Source organism: Cebus imitator, unplaced genomic scaffold (assembly GCF_001604975.1).
Source record: "Cebus imitator isolate Cc_AM_T3 unplaced genomic scaffold, Cebus_imitator-1.0 Scaffold135, whole genome shotgun sequence".
Taxonomy (NCBI): domain Eukaryota; kingdom Metazoa; phylum Chordata; class Mammalia; order Primates; family Cebidae; genus Cebus; species Cebus imitator.
The window spans coordinates 5,208,786-5,220,897 of record NW_016107450.1 but is presented as its reverse complement, the minus strand read 5'-3'; the positions used below and the strand labels follow the sequence as shown (position 1 = coordinate 5,220,897).

Below are 12,112 nucleotides of genomic sequence, written 5' to 3'. Positions count from 1 at the left end.
AGAGTCAAGCAATCCCAAGCAAAATGAACAAAGCTAAGACATCACACTATCTCACTTCAAAACATATTATAAGTCTACAGTAACCAAAGCAGCATGGTATTGGTATAAAAACTAACATGTAGACGAATGGAACAGACATTGTCTGGTCAACCCAGAAATAAATCTATGTATTTACAGCCAAATGATTTTTGAAAAGGTATTAAAAAACATACATTGGGAAAACAAAACACCCTCTTCAATAAATGGTACTGGAAAACATGGATGTCCATATTCAGAAGAATAAAACGGAACCTCTGTCTCTCACCATATACAAGAATGAACTACAAATGGATCAAAGATTTAAATGTAAGACCTGAAACTATAAAACTATTAGAAGAAAATGTAGGGGAAACACTCCAAGACATTGGCCTGGAGAAAGATTTTATGGCTACAACCTCAAAAGCACAGACAGAATTGCCAGACATGGTGACCCATGCCTGTAATCATAGCACTTTGGTAGGCTGAGGTGGGTGGATCACCTGAGGTCAGGAGTTTGAGATCAGCTTGGCCAACATGGTGAATCCCCATCTTTACTAAAAATGCAATAAAATAAAATAAAATAATTAGCCAGGCATTGTGGTACATGCCTTGTAGTCCCAGCTACTCAGGAGGCTGAGATGTGAGAATCACTTAAACCTAGGAGACAGAAGTTGCAGAGAGCCAGGGTGGCACCACTGCACTCCAGCCTGGATTACAGATCCAGACCCTGTCTCAAAAAAGAAAAAAAAAAAGCAATCACAGTCAGAAAAAATAAAAAATAGACAAATGAGAAATGAGACTCTATTAAACCAAAAACTTCTGCACAGCAAAGGAAACAGAATGAAGAGAAAACTTGTTGAATATGAGGAAACAATTCAAACTATTCATTTGACAAGGGACTAATATCCAGAATATACAGGGTACTCAAACAACTCAACAGCAAATAATAATAATAATTTCACTTAAAAGTGGCCAAGGGCACTAACAGACATATCTCAAAAGAAGGCATACCAATAGCCCATAGGCATATTAAAGAATGCTCCATATCACTAATAATCAGTGAATCCAAATCCAAATCACATAAAGATATCTTACCCCAATTAGAATGGCTCTTACTAAAAAAACAAAAAATAACAGAAGCTAGCAAGTATGCAGAGAAAAGGTAGTGTTGACCAATACAGGCCTCTGTAAATTAGTGCAACCTGTATGGAAAACATTATGGAGATTTCACCAAAAACTGAAAATAGAACTACCATGCAATCATGCAATGCCACTTCTTGGCTATATATTCAAAGGAAAAAAATCAACGTAACAAAAGGATATCTGTACCCCTCATGTTAATTGCAGCAGTATTCAATGCAGCAAAGATATTGAATCAACCTAAGTGTCCATCAATGGATGCATGCATAAAGAAAATGTGGCATACATACACAATAGAATACCATTCAGCCATAAAAAAGAATGAAATTATGTAAGTTGCAGCAACATGGATGGAACTGGAGATTATTATGTTAAGTGAAAGAGGCCAGGCACAGAAAGACAAATATTGCATAACCTCACTCACATGTGGAATCTAAAAAATGTTGGTTTAATGGAGGTAGAAAGTAGAATGAAGAGAGACTAGCTAACAATACAGTCAGGATGGCTAAAGGTGACCCCAAGAAACCAAAGGGCAAGATGTCTGCTTATGCCTTCTTTGTGCAGACGTGCAGAGAAGAACATAAGAAGAAAAACCCAGAGGTCCCTGTCAATTTTGCAGAATTTTCCAAGAAATGCTCTGAGAGGTGGAAGACAATGTCCGGGAAAGAGAAATCTAAATTTGATGAAATGGCAAAGGCGGATAAAGTGCGCTATGATCGGGAAATGAAGGATTATGGACCAGCTAAGGGAGGCAAGAAGAAGGATCCTAATGCCCCCAAAAGGCCACCGTCTGGCTTCTTCCTGTTCTGCTCAGAATTCCGCCCCAAGATCAAATCCACAAACCCTGGCATCTCTATTGGAGACGTGGCAAAAAAGCTGGGTGAGATGTGGAATAACCTAAATGACAGCGAAAAGCAGGCTTACATCACTAAGGTGGCAAAGCTGAAGGAGAAGTATGAGAAGGATGTTGCTGACTATAAGTCGAAAGGAAAGTTTGATGGTGCAAAGGATCCCGCTAAAGTTGCCTGGAAAAAAGTGGAAGAGGAAGATGAAGAAGACGAGGAGGAAGAGGAGGAGGAGGTGGAGGAGGAGCAGGAGGAGGAGGAGGAAGAGGAGGATGAATTAAAAAAAACTGTTTACCTGTCAAAAAAAAAAAAAAAGAAAGTAGAATGAAGATTACTAGAGGTTGGGAAGGGTATGTGTGGATGTATACAGGGAGGGAGGAAGAATGAAGAGAGTTTGGTTGATGGATACAAACATACAAACACCCAGTTGGATACAAGAAATAAGTTCTACTGTTTGATAACAGAGTAGAGTGACTACAGGTAACATCAGTGAATCACGTATTTCAAAATAACTAGAACAGAGGACTTGAAATGTTCTGAGCACATAGAAATAATAAATACTCAAGGTAACAGATCCCCTAAACACTCTGACTTGATCATTATACATTATATGCATGTAACAAATTATCACATGTACCCCATAAATATGTGTAAATATTATATTAATATGTCAATAAAAATTGACATATTTTCTCATGATGGTCTTCTTTAGAAGACCATCATGAGAAAAAAAATCTTCCTAGTTGCCTCATTTTCAGGACTTTCCCACAGGCAGATGAGCAGAAAAGGAACCTGTTACCAACTGCTTCTAACAAAGCCATGTATTTAGACCTAATTCTACTTGCTTTTTCTCTTTAAAAAAAAAAAGTCCATGTTCAGAATTACAATCATAGATGACTCTCGGTTAGGAGGTTACTTGGTCTTTAGGTAGCAGGGAGCATGCTGTTTTTCTTTATACTCTTGGCATTCATTCAGGCTCCCAGGGGCAAGCTAGAGACCGGCAAATCCAGTAAAAACAGAAATCGTTACCTCATAAAACACCAAGAGACTTTCCAAGCCTGAGGGAGAGTAACACCCCTGCCCTTTCTAATTCACAGAGCCACATTCCAAGTGCAAAATGGAATCGTTTTTGTTTTCAAAGTGATGCTAATTTATTAGCCATGGTGGAAATGTTGACTATGGTAATGGGACTTCAAACGGAGTATCTTCAGTCTAGAGAGCTTGAGGGGAAAAGGGAAATCAGTGGGGAGGTGAACAATCCAGTAGGATTTTCCAGACCAAACTGATTGCATTCAGCAATTTATCCACTCACTTTCCTCCTCATTAATTCTTTTACTATTGATCTACTAGATTCCAGGGACTTCCTAGGTGCTGAAGGTATACAGACATTAATATATGATCTGCTTTCTCATAGGAATCATGGCCGAGTCAGGAACATAGATGAGTAAATGGAGCATCAAAGACAAGTTTGCTTCCTTCCCAGTGAAAGCATGTACTAAGAATGTGGGAAATGTCAGAAAAGCACTGCAAAAGGGACCAGTCAAGGAAGGCATGAGAGAATGTGAGAAGTTAGAAGGACGATGAATCCTGAAGTATGACTTACACAAAATTTGTTTAAATAAAACCTCAGCTCTTACAAGGAATAATTAAATATAGGTTAGAGAAAATCTCTAGGTGGGATGAGACAACTTCACAAGGGTCTCAAATCTTTATTTTGGGAGTTTTCCCCTCAGGATCTCTTCTAAGCCGTCTCATTGGAGGCTTATAAAAGTCTTTATAAGTCAGGGTTCTTAATTACATGTAAAAGAAATAGACTGTGGCTATCTTAAGCAGAAAAGAAATTTACTGGAACGTTATCAGGGGCCCATCCAATTGACAGAGTTTGGAAGAGCAGACCTGGAAAACAAAGAGGAGCCACAGGAGCTACAAAGGGGCAGGTAGTAGAAACAGAGCAATAATTGACCAGGAGCAATCTAATCTTGCCCAAGGCCACATCGCAGCAAAGTACCCCTGAGGTCAGCAATGCTCTAGTTAATTTCTAAGCATTTCTTTTTGGGGGCTCTGTCATGAACACTCAACATTTTTTTGACTGTCAATACTCTCTTTCCTATTTGCATTGTTTTTTAACTTTATTATCTTTTAATTATTTTCAAAACATTAGTGCGATATATATAACATAAAATTTACCATCTAAACCATTTTTAAGTGTACTGTACAGTGGCATTAAGTACATTTACATTGTTGTGCAACCATAACCACCATCCATCTCCAGAACTCTTTTCATCTTGCAAAACCAAAATTCTATAGCCATGAAACAATAACTCCCATTTCCTCCTTCTCCAGTCCCTGATGCACCCTTATCTTTCTTTTGGGGAACTCCCCAAGTTGTGTGGTCCTGGAGGAAATGGCTGTCTCTCATTCCAGATCTTCCTTTCCTTACCCAGATTGGCCAGAAGATGACAGATATTGAAATGCAGTCAATTCAGTGCTCTCTCTCTCAAGGGTTCATGTTTTCAGCAGAGATGCAAAGATGTGGAGTTGATTGGAGACATAATCATAGAAACTGCAGGGACATGTGACTGCCCAACATCACACAACTTGTTAAGTGGTAGAGCCAGGGTATCAAGCCAGGCAATCTGAAAATCAGAACCCACAAAGCTACTGAAGTAGAGAGCCACTTTTCAGCCATTTGTTGAACAGAAACGCAGTGAATTTTTTGCATAATATATCATAAAAATATAAATACATATATATATAAATAAGTTTCTTGCTCTTAAGGAGTGTTTTTAAGTGGGGACACAGACTAGCAATTAGAGTGCAATTTGATGGTCATTTCCATAAGATTTGATGAGAATATACAGAAAGAAAATTTTAAGTTGGCTTTAAATGTGGAAAAGAATTCTCAGAGAACTTATTTCTTAAGCCAGGTCTTGAAGGTTGGTAAAAATTGTGCCTTCCAGGCAAACCCCAGAGAGTTCAGTATACGCAAAGGCATTAAGGCAAGAGAGGCCTCATTGTTTTATGCATTACAAAAGATCTCAGAAATTGCTAAAGGATGAAATGAAAGATGGGACATGACCAGAAAGAACTCAGGCATGGATTGGCAATGGAGAAGGGCCTCTTGTGTCACACATTCCAAGACTAGAATTATGAATAGGGAGCCCTTGGATCCTCTGTGAGTTCATGAGAAATCACACTGAAGCAATATCAAATATTGCTGGTGGACATTTTGCTTAAGAAGAAGATCTATAACTTCGATCAACTTTTCATTGTGGTGGATAGAATCTAGGGAGTGGGTAGAAGCTGCAGCTTTTCTGGCTCCTCTGTAAACTTAAAAAAAAATGTACTTTTTCCATTGGTAGTTAACAACGCTATCTTCACATTAGCAAAACCTTCATTGTTAGTACTTAACACTGGGTGTAGGAAGAGAGTGCATGAGGCTGGAAATTGGAAATAGGGGATTGTGAAACAGAAGGAGATTGTTGTGTTTTTCCCCTGCTAGAAGTAGTAGTATGCTGATTGCCAAAACAATGAGCTCATGTTGTATGTCAATGCAGCGAGTGTCAGGTGAATAAATTATCTCTTCTTAGACTTTAACATGAGGTGAGTACTTTTGTCCCCTTCTTTCTTGGATAGCGCCATCTGTTACAATGCATATCAATGTTGGGAACACTGGACTTCAGTAACATAGAAGGAAGAGAAAATGTGTGAAAGAAATGCTTGTACAGAGAGTGATTAACAGTAAAAAGATCTTTGTTAGAGCACAATTGTTTAAAACTCTGTGTATGATGCTGGGGTGGTAGTAATATCTGTCTTCCCGTTCCAGTTTTATTACAAGATTTAAGGTAGGGAACATTAGGGTATATTTTTTTCCTCTCCTCCCTGGCACATCGAACCATGCAAGGCATATAGCAAGTTATTTAAAATGGTATATACCACTAACCTGAGTTAAACTAAATCAATTTAGAAAATCACTTATCAGAGAAGTAGTGAACACCCTGTTAACTGCAGGGATATTAAGACCTCCTTTTCTCAAGGAAATTAAAGTCTAAAGTGAGATGAATCTTGCATAACTGACAATAGTACAAATGAGACTAAAATATACTTCATAGAAAAAGACAACATAATTTGGTGTTTAAGATTTCAGCTGTTTGAGTTAGATAAGCCTGGTCTAGAAGTCTGGCCCTGAACCTTAATAACTTTGTGACTTTGGGCAAGTTACAAGATCCCCAGATCTCAGTTTTCTTATCTATGAAATGGAAGTAGTAATTCTATGCTTTTTTAGAATTTGTCTGTTCTATTTGTTGTTTGTTCTTTTTTAAAATTTCATATAGAAACACTGTATGTGAAGTATTTAACACAGTGTGTGCTTAGTAAGATACTTCTAGTTGGTTAAAATGGCTAAAAAACACAGGAGGTTCAAGAGAAGTAGGCCATTTTTTCCTGAGTAGTAGCATAGAGAAATCTTAGCCAAGAAGGTAGTATTTGACTTGAACCTTGAAGGGTGAGGGCAGTTACCATAGAAAAATAAAGTGGGAAGGAAGAAAGGCAATAAGGCCTAGAAAAAATGCACAGAGGGTTGGAAGTACATGCCAAAGATTTGGGGAATAGAAGATAAACCAGCATAGATTGATCCCCCCCCCCAAAAAAAAATCACTGTATGAGTAATACAAAATTCTTGGAAGGAGGTGGAACTGGAGTAAGATTCACCTAAAATCATAAACAACCTTCATGCCTTGATAACAAGCAGTTAACTGAATGACTGAATTAATTAATTTATGCTATACTTAATGATGTAACATTAAACTCTTTGTTCAAATACATTTTAGAAAGATTATTCTGATGGCATTAAGAGGGAATGGCTAACCCAGGAAGCACAATTGAAGGTATAAAGAGCCTTACGGTATTCCAGGTAATAGATATCAGAGACTGAACTAAAGCAATGACAATAGGAATGCAGAAGCTGAGGATAGAAGAAAAGGTAACTAGAGCGAAGGAACTAACAGTGGAAAGAGATTCCTCAAAGTTAGTGCTTGGTTATTTAATTATAAGCAATAATTATTGCCAATTAAATTAAATTGTTATTTTCTTCATCTATCATTTATTGACATGTATATAAGCATTTTTTTTATTAAAAATGCATCCTGTGTCCAATTAGCTACCCAAATATTAGATTACTACTAAATAAAAAACCAGTGCCAATACTTAATTGCCTAAAACTACAACCATTTTGTCATATCTCATAATTCTGTGGGTTGACTGACCTCAGTACAGCTAGACAGCTCTAATCACAAGATGTCAGCTTAAGTTGTAGTTATCTGGGTCTTCACTGGGCTGCAATATCCAAGGTGGGTCACTCATATCTGGTAGTGGTACTGGCTGTGAGCTGGGAGCTCTGCTGGAGATGTTGAAGGTAGTGCCTCAGTTCTCTTTCACATGGCTTCCCCATGTGGTTTGAGCTACCCCAAGAAAGGAAGTAGAATATGCTAGACCTCTTAAAGCCTGGGCTTGGAAGCCCTGGGTTATCACTCTAAATACTTTTGCTTTGGCAAAGCCAGTCTCTAGGATAGTCAAGATTCAAGGAGAAGGTAATTGAGTACTACCTCTTGATGTGAAGAACAGCACACACATATAAGGAGGGAAAGATTGTTTGGGGCCATCTTTGGGGACTGAAATAGGTTTTCAAATGGTTCAAATTGAAGAAAGTGGCTTGAAAATATTCTAAGTTTCTAATGACTAGGGATCTGATGTCAATATCAAAATATAATTGGTCATTAGTCTATTTATATTCTTGGGTAATCTCCTCTAGTCCCACTATTTCCTATGCTCTGGTAGTTGCTGAAATAGTTTTTTCTCCTGAGATCTAGACTCTTATACACAATGGCTTTTTCAATTGGATCTTCTACAGACAGATCAAACTCTTCAATATGCCTAAACTGAAGTTATCATCCTTCTCTTCCATTCTGAACAACCCACCCCTGAAAGAATCCACTATGTTTTCCTCCTGAGTTTTGTGCCTTCAAGCATGGTGCCTCTGTTCACCCTTTTGTCTCAGTCAGTGCTTCTCAAACTTCAATGTGCAAAGGGATTACCTAAGAATCCACTTAAGGTGCAAATTCTAATTTGGTACTTCTGGAGTGAGACCCAGGATTCTGCATTTTAACATGTTCCCAGATCATGCCAATGCTGCTGGTCCATGAGGTGTAAAGGTCAAAGTCACAAAATTTGAGTTCATGTAAAATATTATTGCATCTCCCTTTTTTCAAACACCATAAGTCACCAAATCTTCTCAATTATTCCTTCTAAATTTATCTCAAATCTATTCCTTCCTGACTTCTCTACTTTCTTTTTTCTAGCCTAGTCTGAACAATTGCAGCAAGTTCCTCACATAGCTATCTGGCCCCATCTCATCTATAATATATCCTATAGAGTGTTGTCAAAACTATCTTTCTCACATGAAAATATGATCATGTTACTAATCGTCTTTGCTTCACATTTTTCCATGCATCCTGCAGAGTAAGAAATAAACTCATCTGAATGTGTGTGCCTACTTTTGTGATTAGCCTTGTGCCCTGCCACTTCACTCTGACTTCCCCTTTACCCCACCCCCAGCACATGTGCACACAGCACACACAGTCTGTGCTATAGAACAATATATATATATCTTAATATATTGGCCTTGCTACTTGCTATTTTCCTGCCTGTAATGCAACTCATCCTTAGCCATCACTAAAGCAATCTTTCTTTGTTGTTGTTTGTTTGCATGTTTCTTTTTCCCCGCTAAACCATATGACCTTTGAGAGCAAACCACAGCGTTCCATCTTTGTATTCCTGATGACTAGCCCCAGCTCAAAAATGATTATAATTGTACATAGTAACAAGCAAATTAAATAAGTGAATAAGCATATATCAATATCTGATATATTAGTAAAGTTGGATTTTAGTCCAACACAAAAAAAAAGAGTTTTATTGCAACTAAAACTTTTGTGTTCTTTGTGCAGTAATGAACCTCCTTGCCAAGGAAAAAATAGGCAGTCGTTATATAAAAGGAAATTCTAATTTGAATGTATATTTTAAATACATAATTTTTCAACTTCCTTCCAATTATGAGATTATATGATGTAAGATGAATTTGGGAGGGATGTTCATTTTTGAATGATTTCTAGACCATGTAAAAATTTCCTTCTAAACTATTATAGGAAAGACTAAAGGAAATTCCAGCTTTGTGACACATAGAGGGATAGCAGTTCTATCACCCATATTTTCAACTGTATGTTACTTAAAGTTCTCTGAAATGAATTTCAATTATCAACATTTCCCTGACGTATCTTCTGCTACAACAAAAGTTTTTCAGATCAGCAGAAATACCCACATTACTGTAGTTTCAGGAGGCAGGGTGATGTGGACTTGATTTTTACTTTCCTCATTAATGCTATTATGTAATTTTTGTAAGAACTTTTACTCTTCAAAACAGCTAAGATGTTGTTGCCAGATGGAAAAACAGAATTTATGAAATCATAGTCTCAAAGAACAGAAGCTACTCTCAAGAGACACATTTTTTATTTGGGGATGGCATTAAATCTATTAATAAAATGATCACTTTTAGGCTCTTCTTTGTAGGAAAAACTGCAGATTTCCTTCAAATTTGATATTTGAATAATTCTTTATCAGTCATTAGCTTCAAAAATATCATGGCTAATTGAACTCTATTAATTTATTTATTCACCAATTATACCAAAACACTAAGTACTTACTGTTTAACTTATGTGTTGAGGACAGGTAAACAAGACACAAGTCTTGTCCAAGAAGAGATCAAAGCCACTTTGTAAATGGCAACTCAGGGACAACAACTAAAAAGTTTTCTTATATTAATTCACTAAAAGGCTAGATCAATGAAAAGTTCTTTCACCACATTAATTTTTTTAATTTTACTTTTGTCCTTGCTCATTTAGATGATTGAATGTGCCTTCCCTTTACTGTGTCTGTGTGTACATTATTTTAACCTCTCTCTAGTGGTGTGTATTAGTTCTCATGCTGCTAATAAAGACATACCTGAGACTGAGTAATTTATAAAGAAAAAGAGGTTTAATGAACTCATAGTTCCTCATGGCTGGGGAGACCTCACAATCATAGCAGAAGGTGAAGGGGAAGCAAGACACATCCTACATGGCAGCAGGCAAGAGTGTATGTGCAGGGAAACTCCCCTTTACAAAACCATCATATCCAGTGAGACTTATTCACTATTACAAGAATAGCATGGGCAAAACACACCCCCATGATTGATTTACCTCCCACTGCTCCCTCCCATGATAACTGGAGATTATGGGAGTTACAATTCAGGGTGAGATTTGGGTAGGGACACAGTCAAACAATATCGTGGTGTGTACTTGTCCTCCCCTATACCATCATCTCTGGATTAGCCACAGAGATTGTTTGACAACTACTGTAAATGAAGTCTAGGAGAGTTTACCACAGACATTTTTTTTCTCCAGGGCAAATGCTAGAGCAGGGGCAAACCAAACATATTGATAGTAAATCTACAATAATTTGGTGACTTAATTTTTGGTGACTTTTGGAAAATTGAATTTCAAGAAGTCAACATTACAGTTATCATCAAGGATCTCACCATTTTGTCAAAAGAAACAAGGAATAAACCAACAAGAATAGAAGCATGTTCCTCAAAGTGCCATCCCTGCATCATTATTCACAATAGCCATGATATGGAAATTACCTAAGTGTCCCTGTCTGTCAATGGATGAATGGATAAAGAAAATGTGATTGATACACACACACACACAAACACACACACACACACACACACACACACAGAGAGAGAGAGAGAGAGAGAAATAGAGAGAGAGAGAGAGAGAGAGAGAGAGAAATATTATTTAGCCTTAAAAAGGAAATAAATCCCTATCACTTGTGAAAACATGGCTGAATCTGGAAGACATTACACTAAGTGAAAGAACCCAAACACAGGAATATAAACACTGCATGATCTTGCTGGTATGTGGAATCTAAGAAATTTTAACTCAGAAACAGAGAGTAGAAGGGTGATTACCCGGGGTCACAAGGTGAGAAAACAGGTAGATACTGGCAAAAGGGTACAAACTTTACACATAAAACATGGTGACTATGGTTAATAACATTGGGTTGTACCCTTGCAATTTGCTAAGACGTGGATTTTAAGTGTTCTCACCACACACATACACTCACAAATAGAAACTGTGAGGTAATAGATATATTAATTAGCTTGATTATGATGATCATTTCACAATGTGTATTTACATCAAAGCATCACTTTGTATACCTTAAATATATGTGACTTGTATTTGTCAATCATACTTCAATAAAGCTGAATAAAATAAAAATAACTTTAAAATTTTTAATTTGAAAAAAGTGTGGTCCCCTGACTAATAGTGTTAACATACTTGGGCAGAGTGCAAATTCTCAAGGCTCACCTCAGACCTGTTGAATCAGCAATGGTGAAAATGGGGTCCATCAATCTCTGGTTTAACGAAGGTCCTCCAACTTGTTCTGATAATAGCCATGTTGAGAACCCTTGTGATAAGGTGTGAGACATGTCCTGGTAGAGGGATATTTCAGAGCAATGTATGGAGCCCAGAAGGGGACTGCTTAACACAGCATGGATAACTCAAGGCAGCCTTCGCAGGGAAGGTTAGCACCTGACAATTTTTATTTTTTAATTCACCTTCTTCTGGTCACTTAAATTCTGCCAGTATTGCTAGAAATAATACTATGTGATTTGAGTTACTTCATAATTCCCTTCTCTTGACTACCAGAGAGTAGTCAAGAATAATTAGAAACACAGGAAACATGAATTTACTAAAGAACAAGAAAAATGGTGATGATGTAGACCATATTCGAATAACCAATTTTTCTTTAATGCCACACATGGAAAGAGCTTGGGTTTTGGGACCAATTAACCTTGAGTTAAACCTGTCAGATTCAGGAAATAAAAACATAACATGTACATGTCCAGTTACATTTAGATGTCAGAAGAAATGAATAGTTTTTAGCATAAATATGTCCCATGCAATAATTTAGATTTGCTTATACTAAAAAATTATTCCTTTTTTACCTGAAAT

General features: G+C 37.2%; 1 protein-coding gene and 1 long non-coding RNA gene across 2 annotated transcripts in view; both read left to right on the top strand.

Annotated features, from left to right (window-relative positions):
- The first annotated feature begins 1,646 nt into the window (after window positions 1-1,646).
- Window positions 1,647-2,331, top strand: LOC108313218 (high mobility group protein B3-like). Its single transcript, XM_037743098.1, has one exon. It carries the CDS (start codon window positions 1,660-1,662, stop codon window positions 2,329-2,331), a length of 672 nt encoding a protein of 223 aa, XP_037599026.1. The 5' UTR covers window positions 1,647-1,659.
- Window positions 2,332-10,930: 8,599 nt separating this feature from the next.
- The window catches only part of LOC108313279, a 19,489-nt gene continuing 18,307 nt past the window's right edge, over window positions 10,931-12,112 (top strand). Inside the window, exon 1 of the long non-coding RNA XR_001829014.2 lies at window positions 10,931-11,013. This is a non-coding gene — a long non-coding RNA (uncharacterized LOC108313279). The remainder of the gene's footprint in view (window positions 11,014-12,112) is intronic.

What these genes read in the sequence shown, in the direction of transcription:
- LOC108313218 (XM_037743098.1), top strand. Translation starts at nt 1,660, where the DNA reads ATGGCTAAAGGTGACCCCAAGAAACCAAAGGGCAAGATGTCTGCTTAT.